Here is a 26,638-nt window from a genome sequence, read left to right on the forward strand (position 1 = left end):
TTATAATTGACCAAGTAGATAGTGGTTTTTATAGTAATGACCACTCAAAATTTCAATCGACCAGTATTTTCCGGTATTTCCCGGTAAATACCGGTATTTACCACTGGCATGGTCAATACCAGTATTGACCGATTTTTTGCCAACCTTGTATATAATGTAGGACTCACAGTGTTCTCCCCAGGATTTTTGGATAGCGCTGTGGTAAGCGCGTGATTTTCGACAATTCTCAGTAACTTTGTCGCGGCGCGCGGTTGGTTTGTAATTGATATGTTGTGGTTTTTTTTATCATGCTATTGATGTTTTTTCTTGTAATGATGTTCTCATGGCAGTTACCCCTTTGTTTGTCAATGTTGTTGTTTTGATATATATGAAGAGTCTTTTTTTTTTATGTCTCTGTTGTAAAATTCTTATAATCAAACACAAAATACAAAAATAAATTTTATTCATTGTCATGATTAAACTGTAGCATACATCACATAACAAAACATAATATTTAAACAATAACAAAGATCATTCAATAATTTAAAGGCTATTTAAGCATAAACTCCAACAGCTACTATTTTGTTCTTTACTTAAGCACTAAATTAAACACATTGATAAAATAAATTAGCTGAACTAAATGTCTATATATATCTATAAAAGTCATTAAAGCACACAAAGTTAATCAGTAGTTAGCTTTCTTTTTCTGATCTGACCAAAAGCAGACACACATGATGGAAAGTTAAAGTCACTTGATGATGGGCCTTCAATAGAAATACACATTAGTTGGTTCAGTACTCTTTGGCTGAGGCGGTTCCTGAGAACAGACTTAATCCTAGCCATGGTGGAGAAGGACCTCTCACAATCAGCTGTTGATACTGGCAAGACTAGAGCAATCATGCAGTACTTGGCAAGAGCAGGATACATGTCACCCATCTGTATAACTTTAAGCATGGCATCTCTCAGTGAATGATCTTTCATGTTGACTGCAATAAGTTGTCTAAGAGAGTGGAATTCTGTCTTTACCATCTCAAAGGTTCCAACTGAAGTGAAGTGATCTGACAGGGTCTAAAATTATAAAATAAAAATGAATTATATTAAACAGTCTAACAATTAATAACAACTCAGAATTGGCAGTATCTTCTTGACTTGAACTATTGTGGATAAGTGTCTCATTGTCAATCATACCACATCTCCTTATTTTTGTACCGACTCAAATTCAAAACCAGCAGTGAAACAAGAAATATATACCAACATCAATGTAATGTTTTTCTTTGTATTTATTTGCTCCAGTAACACTAACAGTTATTTTTTTGTGTGTTTTAGTTCTTAAAAATAAAGTATTTCAATTTCAAAGGATACTGATTATTGAGTAACATTATTTACCTTCAGCTTTTGATGTTGTAGCCACTCATGGAGTGAGGGGTCTTCTTTATCAATAAGTTCTGGATCAAACACTGACAAGGCATCAAGAATGTTGGTGTCTGGAAACCTCTGGTGAAGATTCTCAACAACATTGTTGATGTACTGGTGGTAAATCTGGAATAGAAATTTCAAATTAAAAATATGACAAAATTTGTTACAAACAAGTCAAACTGTACATATCATTTGGTTGAAAGTTGTCTCATTGGTAATCATATCACATCTATCTTTTTTGGTTTATCTGATGAGTGTCTATTATTTCACTTTAAAAAAATGCTGAATTGGTTTATGAAACAATGTGCAATATACCAGCTAAAACTTTGGTGTAGTTCTAATGATTTATTTAAATATTTACCCTTTCTTTGAATGATGTGATGTCAGTCTCTGACCCTTTTACACCGTACTCTTCAAGTTGCTCGAATCTGGTTGGTAGGTTGGTCATGTGGTCAGCAGGGTACTCAAGTAGACGTAGAAGTGTCATCTGTGTTGAGGAAACCAAGGGATCCACTAAGGTGAAGTCAACTGATGTCTTCTGGAAGAGCTTGGATAATCTGTTTAGATGAGGTAGAACATCACCAAGCATGGCAAGGGTACAAACAAAGGAAGGACTCTTGACGAAAGTAGCTAGACCTGCTGCAGTGGCGTCATGACGTTCTGATGCTTCACGCTCAAGGCTGGCTATAAGCGAGGGTAGGCACTGGCTAACAGCACGGACTGCAGTTTCATGTGACAACCAGCGAGTATCACCAACCTCTTTCAGTTTGATGGCAGGGTCACCAAGAATGTGCTGCAAAAAAGAAATATATATAAGATTTCAATTTTCAAATAAAGTCAATATACACATACAAAATATAATTTTAGTATTTTATAATTATGATAGTTTTCTCATTGGCAATTACATCACATTTTCTTATAGTTGATATTTTCATTAAGTAAAACAGATTAATGTCACCTGAAAATTGCTTAAATTACTAAATGTTAATATACCTCTAACTGCTTTAAACCACTCATTCGTACTGCTGAGTTCTGGTAATAGTAGAAGAGCTGCTTCAGTATAGACTTGAATTTCTGGAGATAGGGTATGTTGTTTGAAGCTTGAGCTGCTGCCAAGGCTAACCTGTGTGCAATGCAGTGTATGTTGATCAGTTCACTATTTAGGTCTGCTTTCAACTGTGTAGCAACCTGAAAAAGTCATAATATATTAACCAATGCAATATATAATATATAAATATAATAGAAGTAATAATAACATTAACCGGAACCAATTTTTCTGCACAACAGCATAAAAGCCTTTTATTTTAATTTTTCATTTCATTTCGAGTTCTCTCAACAGTTGTATCATTGGCATTCATACCACATCTTATGAAATTTTTTCTCTCAACAGTTGTATCATTGGCATTCATACCACATCTTATGAAATTTTTTACTACTATAGCTTAATCTAGTCATTGGCAATCATACCACATGCTTATAAATACAAATTCAATAAATCTTACCCCTGTCTTCTTGCCAACCATTACTGCAGCACCATCTGAACCCAGACCAATAAACGAGTGTGCAGGCAACTGGTTTTCTGTCATGAACTGCTTGAGTGCTGCGACTAAGGTGTCTGCTTTACCATCCGGAACGTCGATGAGTGTCAGAAATGATGTCTTCAACTGTAAAAGAAAGAAAATAATATAATATGGGAGTTAGTTTTTAAATATATCAACAATAATATGCTGTTCCAGTATATTGTTTAACATTGTTTTACATTGTCTTATTAGGGCTTATTACAGCTGACTATGCGGTATGGGCTTTGCTCATTGTTGAAGGCCGTACGGTGACTTATAGTTGTTAATGTCTGTGCCATTTTGGTCTTTTGTGGATAGTTGTCTCATTGGCAATCATACCACATCTTCTTTTTTATATGTACAGTTTGTAAAAAAAGGGAAATATTACCTCTAAGTCCTGGTTGAAGTATCTGGCCATAACTGTCAACTGTTTTAGCACGGACACATCTGTTGTCTCGTCAACTAGTAATGAGTAGTAGGTGCTCTGCTGAATGGCGTCTATAACGGGTGTAGAAATCTGTAGACTAATGCTGTGTAACATCTCCTGCATAATACGCTGGCTGGTGTAGTTGACACTTTCACCTTTCTGCAGTAAGTTGAGATAGTCACATCCAAGGTTCTTGGCTAAGTCTAGAAGTGAAGCGAAATGAGTTGTGTGTGGAATCTCTTCTTTGGCTAACCAGTACATTATCTTGAAGGCACCAATCAGGGCTGTCTTTTCTAAGGAGGTGTGATGTTCTACAGCTGACTGAATACTCTGGCCTTTGCCTGCAAGAATGGAGTTGGCCTCAAGGTCGGTAGCTTCTATGTGCATCTTTGTCTTGGCATGTCGTAGTAAGCTATCTCTAACTAAGTAGGTACACGGAACAGACACCCATACACCAGACCCATTCTTTGACTTCATGTTGAACTTTGTGCAGAAACTGCAAAGCATACCTATAACATAAGAAAAATGATTAAGTTCATTCAACCTAAATTTATAAACATTTATTTCATAACAGTTTACTATGATATCTTTTCAATATTTACAAGTAAAATTATGAATATCATGGCACAATACAAATTTCTATTTTATTTTATTTATTTCTGTAGAATTCTTGTCAAAATATAATAAATTATTAAATAGAAAAGAAAATATAAAAAAGATTATTTTACTTAATTTTAACATAAACAAAATAGATTTAAAATTTAAGAATCAATCCCACATTTAAAAAAGTTAAATTTTAACCCATGGTATTCTAATAGTTTTTATTTTATTATGCAAAATATTTATTTTTTTCTTTTGACCAATTTTCAAAATCAACTGAAAATCACATGAAATTTATTTACCATTCTCATTATCTGTGAATAAAACCCAAGGAAAAGTCTTTTTCCATGATGGGTCTACACCAGACTGCCTGTGTGAAGATTTCTTAGCACTAACTGGTGATGTTGCAGAACATGTAGGACCAACAATCAAGTCATTGTCAGCTTCTGTGTTGGGTTTTGTAACCCACTGTAGCAGTGTACTGTTAACCTTACGACGTTTAACAGGAGTTGACATTTTTTAGCATAATGATTTCCCATTTTTCTGATTAACGTTTTATAATATTCGTATGGCTTCACCCAAGCTGGACATCGAGAAAGTGAATTTCTCAAGTCTAGTATCAGCTTGGGGTTTGTTTTTCTAATCATATCCTCTTAATTGTTTTCAAAGGGTAAACTTCATTACTGTAGAATTGCTGATTAAACAGTTATTAGTTCGATTGGGTGATAATTAATACTTCAAAGACTAGCTCATTGAAGCCAATTTGATCGTTGTTAAAATCAGTGTTTGTTCAAAGTTCGTTAAACAAGTTTGTGAATGTCGTTGGGAAATGCGGTCAATTTATTTCATCTCATTTCATTCATATATGCCTCTATATATTCTTTAAATTCAAAAAATAGATGTCAATGTTGAAATCTTTGTTTATTTTGATCGTTCAAAGACGCCATTTTTTATTAGACTGGTCCCGCGGAGTTACTTTAATACAACGGAAATGATTCTTTCAAAAATCGTAAACCAGTCAATCACGTGATCCGAAAAGAAAAATAAGCGGGAAATTTGAAAAAATACGAAAAAAAATATAGCGACGCGGTTGAACGGGATAGCGACGCGGTCAGTGCAATAGGACAGCGGGAAATTGAAATAGCGCTGAAAATCGCGGCGCTAAAACGGCCTGGGGAGAACACTGACTCAAATCTATGGCGGGTTCCAAATCTATGGCAGATTCCTAATCTATTGCAGATTCCTAATCTATGGCAAATATGACGTTACAAACATTAAACAAATCAAATCTATGGCGGGTGCCAAATCTATGGCGGGTTCCAAATCTATGGCAGATTCCTAATCTATGGCAAATATGACGTTACAAACATTAAACAAATCAAATCTATGGCAGATGATTGTTTTCTCCAAATCTATGGCAGATCTTTTTCTTAATGTCACAATTAAGTAACGCCACATTACATTGTCGTCGCCGCTTACGATGACGGAACCCATGGATTTGAATGAAGGTATTTCCCCCGACAACAATTTGCAGGTGGTTTAAAGGAAGATATGACCTATAAAATGTGCTGTACCAGTTGAAGCCAGCGATGATTAAGGACACTGCTATTTTCAGTACCGGATATTTTAAAAAAGGAGTTATAATAAATATTTACGGCTGGGAAAGATTAAAAAGTGAAATATCAAATAACCAGATACCAATTTGATTTAAATTGCAATCAAAAAAAAAAAAAAAAGCATTGCCAATTTGATTTAAATCGTCATCAGAGAAAAGTATAAATGATGAAATAACATTATCTAAAAATTCAATCTATTCATTTTTTTTATATTAAAACCTGCCTTCTTGTTTGTTAAGGGACTTACTAGTTGGTTTAATGAATGGTTTATTAGGTACCATGAACAGATTTAAAAAAAAATATTTTTACGGAGCGGAGTGCATCATTTCAATCTTTTAGTGTCTGTATTAAGTTATATGAATTCATTATTTACGAAAGGTTTTAGTTGCCATAACGATTTGGTTACTTACCGTCATGTAATGTTTATTTCACAAATGTTTATAGACATGCTAGCTCCTATTGTCGTGTACATTTCCACTTGTTTAAACAAGTCGTTGGTCGTATAGGTACTGCATTGTTTTCCATTTGCACAAAATTTACAATAGATTTGGAAACGACAAAATTCCGCCATAGATTGGGAAATTACAAAACTCGCCATAGATTAGGATTGTAAAAATTCTGCCATAGATTTGGGTAGCATGACGTCACATTTGATTAGGAATCTGCCATAGATTTGGAACCCACCATAGATTTGAGTCCAACATATATATGCATGTGCCAACCCAAAATCTCTTTTTTTCTAAATTCATCATTCAGGTACCAGAAGTAAACACTTATAATTGAAAATCTTGAAAATAAACAAAATATTTTCATGATGATTTTTTTTACAATACTTTGTACGTACATTTGACTTTGGTTATCAGACTTCCCGATGCTGCAAACAGTTCTGTAGATTGTAAAGCTGGGTATCGATGTAGTAAATTCTTTAAGATGGATAGAACTTCTCCAAGTCTCTCATGAATAGTTACTCTTACTTCTTCTGTAGAATCTGGAATTGAAATATTTTCAAACTTTATACAATGCATATAATTATGTCCATGTGACACAAAAATATACCTGTCAGATTCCTATTGTACTATATGCACATTGTATGGCCAAATGGCAGTCAATTATTTCTGTTCCTATTTTACTGCGATGTGCATTGGTGAAAAACACATACATGTACATCCATTCTACAACAAACTTTGTTTAAATTTCAAAATGTATTTCTTTTAATCAGATCAATCTTTGCTGATTCAGATTTTCATGAATCTAATTTACATATCTTAGTTGTAAAGTGCATACAGTGTGATCATATATTTCTTTCAACTTTTTATCCTTATTTTATTCTGTAGCACTCTAGATAAAATGTCACCATAAACTATTATACCACCTGCAAAAGTTAATTAAATTTCTCACATAAAACAACCATTAATGGCCTTGGTTATTTCTAAATCAAGTTAAGATCTGGGTCCATTACATTAAAATTTACAACATAAATCACCCAAGTATGAAATTACCATTATCAAGATAATCAGTATAAATAAGGATTTAATTTCAAGAAATGATGCATACTAAAGAGTTTAATTCATTTTTAATTTTTAATAAATAGTTCATTTTAACACCAGCTAAGACAATGGCTACTCAAAATAAGAAATTTGACAAATTATTCTTTTTTATCGCTATTTCGTGCATTTTTCCTTTAATCATTTTTTGTGATAACTTTTCATATCATGCTACTCGCTTGAGATGGAAAATTATCGCTAGAAACTAAGGAGGCACATGGCGTTGGTAGCGAAATTGACATGAAATTGACAACGTCGTCATAGGTAAAATACATGTAGCAATAAACACTTAAACAGATTATCATTGGTCATCTCAACTTGATTGTGTTTTTCTCCCTTTCGCCTTCCCGGCTCAAGCAAAAAAATCGATCTCGTTGAAATGATCAACGATAATCTATAAATATAATATCTATTTTTTTTATACAAAAGATGTTCCTTTAATAATATTAATTCTAATATGACGTACTTCTTTTGTTTTGTGAATTAACAAACCCATGCTCTAAATCCAATAAAATTTGTTTGCACATGCGTATACTTCTTCATAATAATGAATTTTATCAAATTATCATGCACTTAATATATTTCCTTAACTAAAACAATTTCAAACTCTTAAATGATGCACATGATGTTACTAATCCATTTATTATGACTGTAATGTGTTGCATTCAGAAATTGACATATTTGACCTAAATGTAGATATGACAAACGTTCATGCTGCTTTTCAAACTCCTCCCTCTAAAAAATCACAGCGCCAACTGTTTGCTTCTTTACAAACAAAAAAGGGAGACTCATGGAAGAGCCTATACAAAAGCTTTTACACTTATACTTATCGGACATAGAAATTACCTAAATTGTCCTATTCAGAATAGAAATTATTGATGCAAGCTTTACTTTATTGTAGTTTTAACATGGGTAGGCATTATATTTGTATATTGTGAGGGCTTAAATAACACGAATATAATGCCTACCCATGTTAAAACTACAATAAAGTATAGCTTGCATCAATTATTTCTTAAATAAAGAAGAAATTGGCATCAAGGTTTAGTCATGTAGGTATTTTAAATAGACTGTATGTCATTTGTATGTACTATTATGGTAAATAACTAATTATATATAAATATAAATAATCAACAAATTAAATTTTAACTATATGTAAAACAAATAGGTATGTCTCAATTATAATGTACATGTATGGTTTACCCATTTTTTTCATTTGATTCCCTTTAGGTCAAAGCAAATATTTTAAAGTTTAAAGTTACTGCTTTTCTCTAAGTACATGTATATGCAATTTCTATATGAGTAAGAGAAAAGTTGAATCAGAATGGACAAGAAAAGATCTGTTCTAACAATGAAGTTAAAAACACATGATATATATACATTGTACTACCAGGAAATATTTATATTGTATAAGTACCATGATCTTCAAAGACTGTTTTAAGACGATTGAGCCCATCAGAGAAACATTTAACATCCTGTGTGAGTGTAATGATATCACTCTGATCAACGATGAGTTTTTCTGGTTCACTGGTAGGTATACTGGTTAAAGAGGAACTTTTTGTCATTTTGTTTGTGGCGTCTACCTGATCACCTTCATCTGTAGAATTCTGAAATGTACCATGTATGTGTTAATAGTCTGAAGGTCAAACATACATAGTCTGAAGGTCAAACATACATAGTCTGAAGGTCAAACATACATAGTCTGAAGGTCAAGCATACATAGTCTGAAGGTCAAACATACATAGTCTGAAGGTCAAGCATACATAGTCTGAAGGTCAAACATACATAGTCTGAAGGTCAAACATACATAGTCTGAAGGTCAAGCATACATAGTCTGAAGGTCAAACATACATAGTCTGAAGGTCAAACATACATAGTCTGAAGGTCAAACATACATAGTCTGAAGGTCAAACATACATAGTCTGAAGGTCAAGCTCATAATATTTAGCATTTTCACATTCCTTGTATTATTAGTATGTAATCATGGTTTTAAAAGCATGATACAAAGGATTATATGATTTTAATTTTATGTTTTTATTTATCACATTTGTTTGAAAGGCGGTAATTTTCCCTCTTTTTCTTAATGCACATAAAATTGTTTTTAATTCGATACCATTCATTAGAAAACATAATTTTGCTCTATTTCTCACTGACATCAACTGAAAGTTGCATAAATTATCTTTAATTTCCAAGCCATGTTTTCATTATCTTAGATATAGAATTATTATTATAGATATTTTTACTTATAAATTTGCTGTATTTTACACCTAGTCATAACACTATTACCCTTTCTTTTAATATAATGACAAATTCTCTCTGAGCAAATTAAATAGACATACATTTTGTACCTCATGCCCATAAACATCAAAATTTTTCACTCCTTCAACGTTAAATTTTATTGCTATTTAAAATATTTAGGTTTGAAACCTTCAAAACCATATATATACAAAATTAAACCAGATGCTCTACAGGGCACAGCTTTATACCACCGCAGATGTCGAACCCTGAACATTTGGGGAAAGTAAAGACACAACATTCAAGCTGGATACAGCTCTTAATTTGGATTGTGATTAAATAGTTGACACAGCATAGGTTTCTGACACAGAATGAATGTGGTCTAATGAACTTAAATCTTTTTTTTTTTTTTTGCTTTTGAGCAATTTACTATGCTGTTGAATATTAATCCTCTCAAAGAAAAAATATTTGAAGAAATTTTCTTTTTAAATTCTGAAATCTGAAATGAGAAAAAAAAATTGACCCCCCACCCCAATTTTTTTTCACTTCCCCCTTTCTCTTATTCCAAAAATGATCTCAATTCAAATTTCTAATGGAGTTAGCAACAATAACTACTCATTTAAATACATCATAAAATATTAAAATATAAAATGTCATACAGTCATGGTTAAAATTAATATTAATTAATAGTAATTTCTAAAAAAATAAATGGGGAATGTGTCCAAAAGGACACAGATGATGCATATAACCTTATAAAGGGACATAACTCAAGAACTGTAAAGTGAAGCTGCCAAAAATTGAACTTAAACTGAGTTTAGAGGTTATAAGCATTATATACACATTTCATTAAATTTAGTTGAGACAAACTTATGTCTAAGAGAACAGAAACTAAAAAATTCTTCAATTTTTCCACTTGTAAAGGGGCATAACCCTAGAATGGTAATCAAAGTGCTTGTAATCACTGAATGGTAAAGATTTCTTTAATTTATCAGTTGGTAGTAAAGTGAATCTTGCATTGTATATTGTATATTTATATTTATCAAAGTTCTACATATATTGATGCTAGTTTGTTACGTTTGGTAAGGAACATGTGTATATGCAGTGGTCTCGTTAGCCCAAAATAGAAGGGCGCCGCGCCCTGGGTGCCCTAAGCCACGCCCTGTGTGCCCTCAGCTGCGCCCTTCTGCCCTGACGCCGTTTTCTGAAAAACCCTCGTGACGTTTTGGTAAAATTGCCTTTTGTTTCATCGATTTCTTATCAGAAGTTAAATTACATATATGACACCTGGTGATTGCCCCCAGGTAACGAGGTTAATCATGTCTTTACAATCAATTATGGTGGATAAGACTTCAAAGGTGTTAATTACTAGGTAATTTAATTAAGACAATGTACCTTTTTGTCATAAATATGATGAATGTGTCATTTTCTTTTTGATCTCTAAGTCACAATGGAAGAGTGTATGAATGAAGACTTTCATGAATTTAGAATTGAATTGAAGTAATCAACTTTGCATTCACAGAAACATCGTCCATCTCAACTTGTGAGCCCATCTCAACTTGTGAGCGACAAGCAGACGTAAACATGTTGGAAATTAATTTTGGAGTTACTTCCCCTGAAAAAGCTTATTACAAAATTGTGCTCCTAAAATATTATCTAGCACTAAAAATAGGAAAAAATAACCAGGGGCGTAGCTACCCGGAGGCACGACAGCACGTGCATCCACGTCATTTTCACATAAAAAAAAAAGCAGAAGAGAGAGAGATTAGTTGGTCAATCGGAATCGGAGACTGTTGGTGTCTTTGAGGTATAAGTTACAAGTGTTGATGAAGCTGTTCATTCAGAAAAAGATCGTAGCTCCGAAGTTGCATGCACATTGATTCGGCATGCATAAAAAGAAATGGCAAAATAAAAATTTATAAATTGAATGTTAAAGGAAACACCTATGTTGTCACTTTTTTTAATTGATGAAATATCATTAAATAACGACATTTGGTTTCAAAATAATTTTTTTTGGAGATTATGACAAAATCGGAAGGTTACATGTATCTTTTACAAGATTTTTACTTTTGAATTTGTAATACTCAGTCTTAGATATGTAGTTTTGGAGCACATTTTACAGTGTACAGTTCATCAGTTTGGAATGAGATGTACCAATCGGCATTAGAATTATCAGATCCCTTCGATATCGTTGAAAATATGCCGAGGCGATGTGGTTGACAGACTACCGGAGCCAATCACCCTGCAACCATGCCAAAACAGTATTGGAAAGTCTCATTATTTTTTGCGTTCATAGACCATATGATAAGGCAACTGGAGAGTGGAGTCGCGTCAAGTTATCAGAAAATCGCTTAAATTCTTTGTGCTGTATCTGCTTCATCGTGTTGTAGGAAATATCACAAACGAACAAATCTCAATATTGTCTGAAACATACGAAACTGACCTAGCATGTAATTTTGACGAATTCAATTGGGAGGTCGCTCGATACCGAACACGTACGCTGGTTTATAACATCTCGCGAGTGCTACCATGCCATGATGGCCCTGAGAACTATCATGCAGTCACGGTACTACGTATGTAATTGAAAACAAATGTACGATCAACAATGAACAACGAAAGTTACATAGCATTACTGCATATTCATCGGGATTTCAGTGTGAATGTTGACAAAGTAATAGAGAAGTTTGTTTCTGCCCAGACCCGAAGAGCAGATTTTGGACAATTTTGAGTAAATTCTGTATCACAAATATGTGTTGTTTATGTATTACTATTTTCAGAAGATTTATTAATAGTTTTACATTCATAAATTTTTATCTACATATAGCTCCTCTTTTAACCGTCCTATGACCGAAAACCGAAAAAAAAAATAATTTCTGCATAGGGTCCCAAAATTTTTCTTGGTAGTTGCTTCCACATCGTTTCTTTCTAGCTACGCCTCTGATAACCAATTGAATACAAAATTATATAAGAATGTTACCTTAAGGATACTAACTGTCTTTGAACATACAAAAAAAATATATTGCAATTTATTTTTGATAATCATACTTTTGGCAATCCATGTTTTATACATTCTCAATTAAGAAATATATATAAGTTAATTGTTTGCATGGTGTCAAGCTATAAACTTACAAAAATGGAAGTGTGTAGATAAACTCTCATCACAAATCAACATGATGAAGCTACACTAAATAATATATTCCTAAACACAAACAATAAAAAAAGTTCTGAGGGCCAAGCTCTAGATGAAAATTTTGAAATACAACTACTCTGTCATGTACATGTATGGTAAACTATAAGATGCTTAGTTTATGTTCTTTCTTTTTGGAAGGAGAGGGGGTGGGGGAGATAGTAAGTTTATTTTGCCTCTTTTGGTTAATAGTATGAATGTGTATTGCCATGTTATATGAACATGTAGTATGAATGACTTTTCTTATGCAAATTTTATAGAATAAATAATCATAACAACAACTTATGCATCTTTATTGACAATATATACAGTAAAAAAATATGTGAACTCGTGATACACGCAGGGACGTAGACAAAAGAAATGAGCAGTCCCTTCTCCTACCATAAAAAAGTGCCCTGCCCTCAAATGGCACCCTGCCCCTTTTGAATTCTAGCTGGAGCACTGATATGCTATTTATAGAAAGGTCTGTTTGATTGGATATATAGAGTATGTTTTTTAGTATGTTTCTCTTAGTAGAATAAACGAAAACATTATTGAAAATGTATGAACATGATGAAGGCATTTGACATGATCCTGGTTAATAGTGTACACATTGAGGCACATTTATTTTAAGTAGGAGGGCGAAGGGTGCAGACTGAAAAGGGATGCAACCTACATAATTTTTTGGCTAGGGAGCACACTTGCATAGACAAATTTATCAGAATATATGGTTGCTTCAGTAAAAAGTTTACAATGCTGTAAAGGAAGTATTAAGTATTCACCTCATCTTTATGAACAGTTTCTTCATTCATTCATGTACATTTGCACTACACCTATATTGGCAATAAATACATGTATATGCCATACATCATTGTACTTTGTACATAGATATGTGTGTAACATGTGATTGATCATTTTATTTAACCATGTATTTAATCCAAATACATGCATCATCAGTGATTTATATTGTTGTCTTGCTTGGTTCCAGCCTCCCAAGATGTCGTAATTCTTTAAATACTTTTGCATAGTTTTTCTTCTCGAAAGATTTTAATTGAAACTATTAAGATGTATAATGTTATAGTACAGAGGAAGATGATTAATTTTTTTAGATTATGCAATTGAAAATAAAAGTAAAATCATTGTTGTTTCGTCTTTACCTGATCTCGATTATCTGTATCATTTGACTTCTTCTTTGATTTTGATCCGATGTGTATTCCTAATATTCGTCCCTTTGTCGACATTACACGCCCACTTTAAAAGTGCATAGTATGCATACGTGTGAAATGAGTTAAGTCCTTTTATTTATACCATGATTTGCATTAAAATGTGTATAATCAAACTATTAGAAACTTTTTGACATAATTTATGAAGTTTGCAAACTTTTCCAAAATGACAGACCGGATATTGACATTGTCACGTGACATTATGTACATTCTTTATAGTCTATTTCATTATCTGTCAATCACGCCCAGGTGTCTTCAACGACGTCCGATTTCAATATCGCGGACGTCGCAGGCGTCACTAGTCCTCATTATGGCATAATGCAACACTGATCCAATAAAAAAACTTTTGAAATTGATTTTTTTTTTCATTGCTAAAATTCATTATTTAAACTTGAAAAAATCAGAAGTCATCCATGTACTTAAAAACGATGTTTTAGCATGATAAATAAAGGCAACAGTAGTATACCGCTGTTCAAAACTCATAAATCTATGGACAAAAAACAAAATCGGGGTAACAAACTAAAACTGAGGGAACCGCATTAAATATTAGAGGAGAACAACGACACGACATTAAAATGTAACACACACAGCAACGGACTAAGCATTAGACAACATCCGATGATAAAAATCATGTTTGAACCCTTTGATTGATTTCAAGCTATTATGACACTAATTACTTTACCCTCTTTAGTTCATGTTCTTTTTATTTAATACAGTTTATTAAGACTGCGATTTATTTTGTTTTTTTTTTCAATGGACAACGCTAGTAATTTATCTAAATGTTCCTATGTATCCGAATAGAGTATGGAACTTGACGGGGAATGTGTCAAAGAAACAAAGACTCTACCAGAGAGCAGAAAACCCCACAAGGCCACCAAAGTATCTGCAACGCAGTATTATAATCCCGCACCGGGACGAGAGGCCGGGATTCAGTTGCAGTTCCAAAAGGGGTGTTCGGGGTTGGAACCCCTTTTTTGACGATCAATACTTTTGAATGGGGACATATGATTAGAACCCCTTTTTAAACATGATTGGATCCACCCCACGGGCTTAGCTTGTCCCTAAACAATAATGTGTACTAGTCAATCAGTGAAATGGATGACACACTGACGATCACTGACTTAACCCGAAACATACGGTTGAAATGAGCAAAAAGAACACATATCGCGCTAATTGCAAATAAAGCTATCATTTTTAACTTTCACTCTTCAATTTTTTTTTCAGTCATAACTGGCATCACCAGCGTTTTATCCTCTGCCGGTATATACGCAAACAAAAAAAAAATAAGTTAATTAATCGACGGCAATAAGTCAATTCTAAAAATCGGTGGTCTTGTGTGTAATCGGAATTAAAATAACATTACTCTCCTCTGACTATTGAGGAGTGTACCGTAAGTCTGACAGAATAGTTTGAATTAACATTAAATCTATTTAGAAAATTGAAATACTAAAGAGGAGTCTGAACGTGCCGCATTAAGGCATTTTTTTTTTAAAGAAATAGCTTATATTGAAATGCATTAACTCTTTACGGGTTTTAAAAGCATGACTAGTTTATCATGCACTTATATAGATATTTGACTTAGTCTACTAGTATATGAATAAAGTATCGTACTTCATATTATGAAAGGAATATAACAAAGCAGTCAAAAATTGTGCCGATAAATAATAAGTAGGTAACGGAGATTGTGAAATATCATCGGATAGTCAGGCATATAAGAACAAAATATGTTTACAAATGGTTATTTTTTTTTCGTATGTGCATTGAAAGTCTGTCAAATGTCTAGCGTTACTGGCACCCTAGCCAAAATCCACCTAAGTCACAACAGTACGTATATTCTGTCGAGCAACTAGTGTGCCATGATGTCATACAGCTATAGGCTATCAAATGTCTAAATACTTATTATATCATATTGGTTTGATCATCCGAGATATATAAAAACAGGTAAATGTGTGATGGCTAATACAATCTCATAGGTCACCGTAGGGCCTTCAACACAATCCATATCGTATAGTCAGTCACTTTATAAAGACCCCGGCATGACAAAATTCTAAAAACCCAGATGTAAAAATCACAATGTAAAGATTTAGGTTTAGAGAAGATGTCGGACCATCAGTGTTCATGGTTATATGATTTGATTTATTAAAAGAAAAGATATTATATAAGTTTCGACAAAACTATATATGAGATGATTTTTTATTTCATATTGTCATGATTTTCCATTTTTAGATGGGGACTTTTCATTGTCACCATCTTATGGTGTTTATTAATCTCAACTTGTCCAATCGCTTGTTCAGTATGTAACATATTATTTGATGTTAACAAAAGAAATCTCTATATTACTGAAAAAAAATATTACACCAGGGTTTTCGAATTCACAAACTTGTCAAAATATTTACTAAATTTTATTCTTGTTGAAATAACTTCTAAAACCAGTCATAGTCAGCTTCGTCTGATGGTTCACGGTTCATGTATGCATAGGAAAGCAGTTAACTGTTAGATGCAGAACTGTAGTGCTACGATTCAGCAGCTAGTTAACTGTATGTTGTAAAAACATTATAAAGTTTAAGATCTAATTACATATTGACTTAATAAAACATCATACAATCTAACAAAAACAATCACATAGCTTCAAAATGAAAATAAAATGTTTAAATTAGATTTCCTTTTAATATTACAATCCAATTCTTTGAATTTCATATCAATAAACAAATTGTTTAAATTAAGATTGATTGTTGTTTGTTTTACGCCGCATAAAGCACAAAAAGGCTCAATGATATCGCAGCGAATTTAAAATAAGAATAAATATCGATAATAGGTTAATTAAAATGGAATCACTTTAGAGTCTTCACTAGTTTTTCGAATAAGTTGCTCTTTTAATTTTGTGACATTCGTTTATGTTGAAAACAGATTTTAAACGAAATTTGATAGATTACCTGTAGAAAATTTGCTATGGGGCGAAAACAAAACCCGTCCTCTAGGGCCGAGAGTGTACGATTAAATTTGGTTATCGCACTTGCAATTTGACTTCCGCTTAGAAACTATGTAAACTTTCGCTTTGTTGAAAAGTTATATGTCTTATTAAAGCAGGAAGGAGTCCTGTCTGAGTTAAACAGGTATTAGGTTTAATGTTCAAAAACATAATATCGTAGCGCCTGTCATCCTGCGATTTTCATAAAATCAAAATCCATGTAGCTTAGGTTTTGGTCTCTTCTGAAGTTCTGGTTCTCACTGAACAGCTGAATCTTAGCTGCTGAAACAAATTATTCCCAAGTATGAAGGCCTCACTCTATCATATAAACTGTTTTGTAAAAATCTCTAATATGTGAAGTTGTTACCTCTCAAATGAACAAAATGAGAGTATTATTCCTCCTTAGTTTCCTTGAGAAATTTTGATATTCAAGCATCCAACTTGTTACAGCAATTTTACAATTAAAGTAGGAATTGACTTTCAAATATTTCTTTTTGGCTTGTTGATAAATGTCTCTGGTTTTGGAAGGGTTGATTGCCTGCAAACATGTTTATTAACCAAGGTACATTTAAGCAGATGGTTGTGTGTTTGCAAACATGTTCTGTATGTGCTTGTACCAAGTCTGTGGTTTCTTTGGTTACAGTCTATCATATTGGTTTTTCATTTGTTTTTAAATAAGGCTGAAGGTTTTACATTTTGTCATGCATTCATGTCATGGCTAAAAAAAGCTGATTCTACGGTATGCTTGGGTTTTGCTCTATATTGAAGACTGTATATATTCCATAGCCATGTATATATTCCATAGCCAATTATAGATATGTCAGATCTCTAACTCCTAGCAAACCATTGGAATTTTCATACATTTAAAAAAAACCATATACTTACAATTTCTTGCTTTCATATTTTGTTTCTTTAAAAAAAAGTCTAACATCAAAATGGGAAGCTTAAACATGTTAAAGTAAAATCTATTTGTATTTCTTTTCTCTTTTCTAGAATTAAGTAATATGACATAGCCAAAAAATGGCAAGAGGATTAAGCCCAGAATTTGTAGAGAATAGAATCCACACATTGACTCATGTTCCAGTGGAATGGAGTGTGGACTTACGAGATAAGTACTATGAACTGGACTTGAAGATGAGTCAGATGAAAATGCTAGTCTTTAATTTCAAATGGGGAGATGAAAGGTAATGAGAAGATTTATTGCTATTTTCATTGTTCATTGATTTTTAAAGTTCAGTATGGTAAATGACAGTCAGCGATTTTAAAATGTATTGGATTTTTTTATGATTAATTGGATGGTTGCTAAATGTCCAGTGGCAAATATTTCAGGCTTACTCAGAATAAGAGATGTATGTCATTCCAGTGTTTTTAATAATTTTGTATAATAACTTTTGATTTGAATGATAACCCCATTGTCATTGACATCCCGTTTCAAGAAGATAATCATAGATTGTTTAACCAAAACAACATAAAATTTCAGCAGCATCATTTAATGAACCCCACACTAAACAACAGGGATTATTTGAAATTGCCCTCATATACAAATGATGTACAGGTATTATTTTTGTTTTTAAAGATTATCAAAATAGGTTTAATTTTCAAAAGAATATGCTCTGATAATTAATTAAGTGGTTTTATCAGCCAAATGTATAATGACAAAGTAATATGCTGGTTTATAATATACATACAATGTAAATCTCCATGCAGTGGACCATTGCCAAGACTAGCAAACATCACAGATACACCATCAAGAATTCTCAAGTTAGATCTATCTTTAAATGAACTTATTGCTCTAGAGCATGAAGGATTGTTGCCGTTTAAACAAGTTAGAGAATTGAATGCATCCCTCAACAGAATTAACAAGTAAGTTCGGTGTACTTTCTTTCATGTTGTCTATTTGTTTGTCTTGTACAAACGGAATAAAAATACAGAAAAATTTTTGTTAATTTGGTTGAAATATAAATAAATTTCTAATTGATTCATGGTATGAGTTATATGGAAACCAAAAATGGTAGATGATTGAAATTCATATTTATTATTTATAAATAATGAAGTAGTATTACCAGGTATCTTTATATGAAAACAAAAAAAACACTTAGAGAATTTTGAGTTTTAAATTCATGGTTAGATTTATATTTAAGATTAAATGTTGACCTTGAGATGTCTTTTGAGTTTTGATGTAGTATATAAATAGGCTGCTAATTCATTGACTTGGCTATACACAACATCACAATAATTCAAGCAATACAATTATCTCCCTTTTCTGTGTATATAATGTGCTATGTATTTATTTTCAGATTTATTGGCATAGAAGTGCTTAAGAATTTATATTCTTTGGATTTATCTCATAACTCAATAAACAAGATAGAGAATTTAGTTGGACTTTCCTCATTAGTTATTTTGAATTTGAGTATGAATGATTTGGAAGATATTTCATATATGCCAAGCATGGTCAGTCTGAAAGTACTGAATCTCAATAATAACCATGTAAGTTTCACACTTCTTTATTCATACACTCAAGTTATATAATAAATTCTATAGAAGTTACTGCTTTTGTTGCATAAGGATAAGTAAACTATTGATGGTAAATATAAGATTAATCATCGAAAGTACAAAAAGACCCAGAGAGATGGTTTCAAATTCTTTTTCATCATTTCATTATTTCTGAATTTTATTTTTTTAAATTGAATCTTTATATCAACATAATAACATTCAATGGTATAAATATTACTCCACCAGATGCAGGTTTTGACAATTATTGTCTCTTTAGTGATGGTAGATGCCAATTATTTTTAAAACCTAAAACCAAATGCAAATGTTGAAGATTTGATAAAACCAAATTGTTTTCCAATAGATAAAGTTTATGAATTTAAATGACATACTTTCTTACATTTCAGTTGAAATCCTTAGATGGTGTCCAGGCATTACCTAAACTAACAGAATTATCCGTACAGAGAAATAATATCGTAAGTGTTATAAACTGTCATTGAGTGTGAGGTATTTTGTGATATGTTTTGATCTAATAATCCAAGGTCAATAATGCTTTTGACCTATCCTACATCAGTTCGTCATGGTGATAAGTGAGTCACATGCCAAATAAGAAGAAGCTCTTGATGCTTCTTTGGTTTATTTGTCAGTGTATAATAATATAGATAAACAAATTCAAAAGCTGAAAATAAGTCTTTTATACAGTCAGATGTATCTCTAAACCTTTTTCAACGCTCAACAAAACAGAATGATTATACTATTGAGAAAACTTAGAATAAAACAATTGATATGTAACTTTTTTTTTATATGATTGAATAATTTGCTTTATTACATAACTTAATTGGAGATATTTATATTTTTCAGACAAACATACTTCCTTTAACCAGTTGTTTTCACTTACAAATACTAAATGCAGCATCAAACAAAGTGAACTCTCTCCATACAACAGTTGGTGTACTGACAGAACTCAAAAGATTAGAGGTCATAGCTTTTCATGTAGGTATACAGTGGTGGATCCAGAACTTTTCCTAAGGGGGGCCCTCTGACTGACCTAAGGGGGGGGGCCTCTCCAGTCATGCTTCAGTGATTCCCTATATAAGCAACCAAATTTTTCCCACGAAAGGAGGGGCCTGGGCCTTAGGGAACTTAGTTAAGAAACTGTATCCAGGGATTTGATTATTCATCATTCATGGCTACTGTTGCTAGAATAAAACATTAGGACAATTGCATGATGGGCTGATAGTTAAGAATGTCACTTAAAAAGAGTATGCAATACTATAGGAGTACAGAAGTTTAGGCTTGTAATAGCCCACCTACAGAACCCTCAGTTTTTTCCAGTATACATGAAATTGTTTCTAAAGTACATACGTATCCTTTCTTTTCCAATCATCAAAATCAATCAGTGTTGTTTATATTATTCAACGAATTTTATTTTCTGTTTTAAACAGGGAAATCCAATTGAAAGAGAGAAAAACTACCAAACAGATATTTTACGCAGTTCTAATGTAATGACATTAGATAATATATCAGTCAGACCTTTACCTAAAGAAAATTTACCAAGTGTATGTATAATATAAAGATATGTTTCAAACATTTGTGTTTCAATATTGAGGGAAAATATTGTACATGCTGCATATGGTAGGCATAACTAATTCATATAATTTTTATTGTTACATTGACCAGACCTATACATAATTACCGGTACAGGAAATTTATACATTGATATATTACTGTAATATTGCAGTAATATTCAAATTTCTATTTTCCTTTGAAAAATTGGATGTTCCATCTTGAATTTCCTGGTACAATATTATCTTGAATAAGAATTTTAATGTGAAGGTAACATATATATGTGTATCATAACTAATATGCTATACTGCAAACCAACTTATTTTACAAAACCTTTTTTTTTGCCTCAAGCTTTTTCATGCTGCCTCTGTGGCCATTTATTTTTTAGTACTTTTTACCTTTCTTGATAGACTTACATAAGGGAAGATCAAAGTTTTACAAATTTGTGTTGATTTAGAGTGCATTATTTTACATTTTCTAAAAAAAAGTTGGTTAACATGAATTGTGATTGTTGTTTACAGTATGATGCTGGTAGTGGCAGACATATACAGAACATAGAAACATTAAAAGATGCTGCAAAACAGGCTTTCCAAGAAAGAATGAAAGAATCAAAAGGGAGGATGGAAGAAAATGTTAATTTTCTACAGAGACGAATAATGTAGGTTACAGATCTCTAATGATGCATTATGGGTAGTTAAGATATAAATACAACTATTAGAAATGTTATGCTCTTTGTTTGACTGTGGAATTTTGTTTTAAGCAGTTTAAAATAAGAAATTATTGTAACTACATTTGAGATTAGATTTTATGGTGTAAATGTTTTAAACACTTAAAAAGAAAATTATTAAAATTATAGGTTTCATTAGGATATCAAGCGATATCTAATTCTCACAAGTTGTTAAACCTATTTGGTTTATGGTGAACACTCTTTTTGTGTTAATTTGATTTTCTGTGAATAGTTGATCTAGTCTTTTGCAAATACCATGAGTGACGTCATATGTCCTTTTCCGTTGTCAAACTTAAACATCAGACACTTTAGAAAATTTTGTAGTGTGTCACACTTCAGAATGAAATAGCATTTGAAAAAAAGAAAATTTCCAGGAGAAAATTGTTAATGTTTTTTATATTATGGAAGACATATTGATGCTGGATAAGCCAATCAAATCAGTTTTTACATCACATTCCATGCAGTGTGATATGAAATATATATGCAAGACATAGATAACAGGCCACAACCTTAAGAGAATCAACATTATTTTGAAAAGAGTGATGATATTTAGTTTGAATGATTATAATTTCATTTGTACTTTGTACTCCAGGGCAGTATGGCTATCATTGGAGTCTGTTTGTTGCTGGTTTATTGTCTCCTAGAAAAATACCCAACAAATCTTTTTTAGCTCACCTGGCCCGAAGGGCCAAGTGAGCTTTTCCCATCACTTTGCGTCCGTCGTCCGTCGTCCGTCGTCGTCCTGCGTCCGTCGTCGTCCTGCGTCCGTCGTCGTTAACTTTTACAAAAATCTTCTCCTCTGAAACTACTTGGCCAAATTTAACCAAACTTGGCCACAATCATCATTGGGGTATCTAGTTTAAAAAATGTGTCCGGTGACCCGGCCAACCAACCAAGATGGCCGCCATGGCTAAAAATAGAACATAGGGGTAAAATGCAGTTTTTGGCTTATAACTCAAAAACCAAAGCATTTAGAGCAAATCTGACAGAGGATAATATTGTTCATCAGGTTAAGATCTATCTGCCCTGAAATTTTCAGATGAATCGTACATTCCGTTGTTGGGTTGCTGCCCCTGAAATGGTAATTTTAAGGAAATTTTGCTGTTTTTGGTTATTATCTTGAATATTATTATAGATAGAGATAAACTGTAAACAGCAATAATGTTCAGCAAAGTAAGATCTACAAATAAGTCAACATGACCAAAATGGTCAGTTGACCACTTTAGGAGTTATTGCCCTTTATAGTCAAGTTTTAACCATTTTTCGTAAATCTTAGTAATCTTTTAGAAAAATCTTCTCCTCTGAAACTACTGAGCCAAATTTAACCAAACTTGGCCATAATCATCATTGGGGTATCTAGTTTAAAAAATGTGTCCAGTGCCCCGCCAAACCAACCAAGATGGCCGCCATGGCTAAAAATAGAACATAGGGATAAAATGCAGTTTTTGGCTTATAACTCAAAAACCAAAGCATTTAGAGCAAATCTGACACGAGTAAAATTGTTCATCAGGTCAAGATCTATTTGCCCTGAAATTTTAGATTAATCGGACATTCTGTTGTTGGGTTGCTGCCCCTGAAATGGTAATTTTAAGGAAATTTTGCTGTTTTTGGTTATTATCTTGAATATTATTATAGATAGAGATAAACTGTAAACAGCAATATTGTTCAGCAAAGTAAGATCTACAAATAAGTCAAACATGACCAAAATGGTCAGTTGACCACTTTTGGAGTTATTGCCCTTTATAGTCAAGTTTTAACCATTTTTCGTAAATCTTGGTAATCTTTTAGAAAAATCTTCTCCTCTGAAACTACTGGGCCAATTTAACCAAACTTGGCCATAATCATCATTGGGGTATCTAGTTAAAAAAATTTGTCCGGTTACTCGGCCAACAAACCAAGATGGCCTCCATGGCTAAAAATAGAACATGGGGGTAAAATGCAGTTTTTGGCTTATAACTCAAAAACCAAAGCATTAAGAGCAAATCTGACAGGATGTAAAATTGTTGATCAGGTCAGGATCTATCTGCCCTGGAATTTTCAGATGAATTGGATAATCGGTTGTTAGGTTGCTGCCCCTGAATTGGTAATTTTGAGGAAATTTTGCTGTTTTTTTGTTATTATCTTGAATATTATTATAGATAGAGATAAACTGTAAACAGCAATAATGTACAGCAAAGTAAGAACTAAAAATAAGTCAGTATGACCAAAATAGTCAATTGACCCCCTAAGGAGTTATTGCCCTTCATAGTCAATTTTTAACAATTTTCTTAAAATTTGAAGATTTTCAATAACAATTACCACAGAAAGTACTGTTAGAGATAGAGATAATTGTAAGCAGCAAGAATGTTTAGTAAAGTAAGATCTACAAACACATCACCATCACCAAAACACAATTTTGTCATGAATCCATCTGTGTCCATTGTTTAATATTCACATATACCAAGGTGAGCGACACAGGCTCTTTAGAGCCTCTAGTTTATATTTTTGTCTAATTCAGCACTACCCTAAAGAAGTAAAATACCAGCTTAAGAGCAGTTCAAACATTTCTTTTATTGACTGTAGTCCTTTCAAAATTTGAAACCATTAAAAAAGAACATTTTCTATTTCAGAGATTTACAGAATGAGTATGTTGATTATGAAAATAAACTGAAAACAGATTTAGATGCTTGTGTAAGGTAAGATGACAATTATTTTGTAATAGGCTCTGATATAGAAATAGATTCAGCTTCAAATTCTTTATTAAGATAACTACTAGCACACGAGTGTTCTCCATTAAAAATAAAATGATAAAACAAAACACGGTTTTACATGAGGTATAATGCTATTTTAAGAATTGTTTCTTATTTCTTATGCATCTACGATTTTGTATTATGACTAAACAAATTCAATAATATTTTGTGGATTTAAAATTTTGGAAACTGAAAAATAATTGTGATGTGAATCTTTCAAATCTAAACAATAAGATTAGGGCAAAATTGTTCCTTATATCTTTATACTTTTGACAAACAAGATATCAAAATCAAAAAAATGTTTATCTGTTTCTTCTTCAGTAAATTGACTTAAGTGTAGGAAAAGTTAAGTTATTTTGTCCTGATCTGTTAAAAAACAAGATTATATTTATTGTCATACTAGATTTAGTTGAGCCATTTGTTAACTTAGTTATTTACCTTTTAAAATTTTTGATTAATTGAATTTCAGATATTTGGATTCTCTGACAGCATCAGAAGTAGGTGGAGTGGACCATGATCAACTTAGAGGAGCAATAGGAACACCTAATTCTAAACCTTGGCATGTTAGTATATTTTTAGTTCATCTGGACCAAAGGTGTATTTTGTACTGACATCACTTGGGGTCTGTCATTGTCATCAATATCATAAAAAAACAAACTTTTCCACTGAACACATCTGGCCCATCTAAATCAAACTTGACCACAATCATTCTTACTCTTTAAAACAAGTTAAAACAATATATGGGTAAAATGCAGGAATTCAGCTTTTATCTTAAACACCTGTTGAAGATAGAAAAATGTGACAGGTCAAAATTGCTTAAAAGATCTGCATACCATTTGATATTTAAAATTAGAATTTCATACGCACATTTTGTAATAAAGGAATTATTACCCTCTGCTAAGAAAACATATGGTAAATGATCATTAAAAAATAACAAAACTTAAAATCTATTCAACATATATATAAACATTAATCTTCCTATTTCAGAGGAGAAAGGAAGGAAAGCCAGATTATGGAGGAATCAAAGACACAGATGAGGTAATAAAGTCTAAATATTTCAGATTTCAGTTGTCTATAGCAGATAGAATATGTTGACAGCAGGAATTAAAAATAATTCAGCTTATCCATCAGTATTAATTGGTCATTCAATCTAGTCATCTTTTTGATAGCATGAATTCCAATCTACTCATAAACTACTTAAAAAGATTTCAAGGGGACAAAATAGGCAGGTTCTTCTTTAAAATAAGGAAAACTTTACCTCTGAACTAAGTAAATTGATCCAAGTGAAACTTGCGTCTTTTCTCTGCAATCAAATTTAGTTGTGATCTTATAGTTGATGTCTGTTTTTCAGGTGTAAAGGTTAATTTTAACTAGGAGAAAGCATTTAATCCTATCTCCTTTCAAACTACTGAAAAAACTTGAACAAAGCTAATATAAATTCTCACAGTTTATTATGTTGTTAAAAACCATATGTTTTGTTTTTGAATTCATGATTTGTGATATGATATTATTTGTTAATTATGTGCATTTAGGGTCCACAATAGGAGTGAGATTACAGTTAAAAAATATGCATTCTTAAATACAGACCCACATGAACCTATGGCTTATTATGCAAATGGCACTCACTATTTCTGACACAGACTTTTATTTCTTTGCGCATTGAAACTACACTTACAAATTACATCAGAAAGAAATTTAAATCAGCATGGAATTGTAATCTTTTTTTATTTTTATAATTTCAGTTACTTAAAGCTACACAGAAGGAACTTTTAAGGCAGACTCCTGGCGTGTAAAGAATGTGATCTTGTATGCTGCATGTATAGACTGTGATACATTCCTGTTATACATATTTGCTGATAAATTTCTGCAATACTTGTACCCTGTATCTATTGAACTGTGTTCATTATATTTTTCTAAAGGAGATTAACGTTGTTCTGATTCTATTTGCATGAATGTTTTAAAGGACATGAGAAAAACGTATATTTTATCGGCTTATACTTGTCATTAGTTGTTACTATGGATTACATGTTTTCCAATAAGACATGTGTTACACTTACAGTCAAGTCACAGTAATTAATCAAATTATTTATGTCGTGTAAATTTCCTTTAAAAAAATCTCCAAATTTTTACTGATTAACATTTGCCCGTCCTTCTTTCTGCACTCCTGTCAGTCTGTTCTGTGAACTTTTTGTTGCATTTTTCTCAGGATCTGCAAATTCAAGCTTCCTAAAATTTTGTAGCAAGTTTTATTTTTATGCCGCACCTACGATAGTAGAGGGGCATTATGTTTTCTGGTCTGTGCCTCCTTCCGTCCGTCCGTGCCTCCGTTCGCTTCAGGTTAAAGTTTTTGGTCAAGGTAGATTTTGATGAAGTTGAAGTCCAATCAACTTGAAACTTAG

At 32.4% G+C, this 26,638-nt stretch overlaps 3 protein-coding genes across 12 annotated transcripts in view; 1 reads left to right on the forward strand and 2 right to left on the reverse strand.

Annotated features, from left to right (window-relative positions):
- LOC143072486 (rho GTPase-activating protein 45-like) overlaps positions 1-13,940 on the reverse strand; it is a 60,764-nt gene extending 46,824 nt beyond the window's left edge. For all 10 annotated transcript variants that reach the window (XM_076247432.1, XM_076247440.1, XM_076247425.1 and 7 more), the window contains exons 1-3: positions 13,694-13,940; positions 8,556-8,745; positions 6,442-6,585 (exon numbers count right to left, since the gene is read on the reverse strand). In XM_076247432.1, coding sequence (XP_076103547.1) covers positions 6,442-6,585; positions 8,556-8,745; positions 13,694-13,777 — 418 coding nt within the window. In that variant the 5' untranslated portion in view covers positions 13,778-13,940. The remainder of the gene's footprint in view (positions 1-6,441; positions 6,586-8,555; positions 8,746-13,693) is intronic.
- Positions 426-5,164, reverse strand: LOC143072530 (zinc finger protein 862-like). Its single transcript, XM_076247508.1, has 7 exons — positions 4,284-5,164; positions 3,343-3,890; positions 2,898-3,059; positions 2,389-2,583; positions 1,757-2,188; positions 1,366-1,518; positions 426-1,047 (listed from the first exon to the last, which is right to left on the reverse strand). The coding sequence occupies exons 1-7, from the start codon at positions 4,495-4,497 to the stop codon at positions 661-663; spliced, it is 2,091 nt and encodes a 696-aa protein (XP_076103623.1). The 5' UTR covers positions 4,498-5,164; the 3' UTR covers positions 426-660.
- Positions 13,941-16,739: 2,799 nt separating the features above from the next.
- Positions 16,740-26,219, forward strand: LOC143072536 (uncharacterized). Its single transcript, XM_076247524.1, has 12 exons — positions 16,740-16,872; positions 17,721-17,911; positions 18,435-18,590; positions 19,025-19,214; positions 19,625-19,693; positions 20,079-20,210; positions 20,663-20,776; positions 21,305-21,441; positions 24,120-24,185; positions 24,709-24,802; positions 25,227-25,277; positions 25,982-26,219. The coding sequence occupies exons 2-12, from the start codon at positions 17,748-17,750 to the stop codon at positions 26,030-26,032; spliced, it is 1,224 nt and encodes a 407-aa protein (XP_076103639.1). The 5' UTR covers positions 16,740-16,872; positions 17,721-17,747; the 3' UTR covers positions 26,033-26,219.
- Positions 26,220-26,638: the final 419 nt, after the last annotated feature.

The sequence above is a fragment of the Mytilus galloprovincialis genome, chromosome 1, assembly GCF_965363235.1.
Source record: "Mytilus galloprovincialis chromosome 1, xbMytGall1.hap1.1, whole genome shotgun sequence".
Classification (NCBI taxonomy): Eukaryota; Metazoa; Mollusca; class Bivalvia; order Mytilida; family Mytilidae; genus Mytilus; species Mytilus galloprovincialis.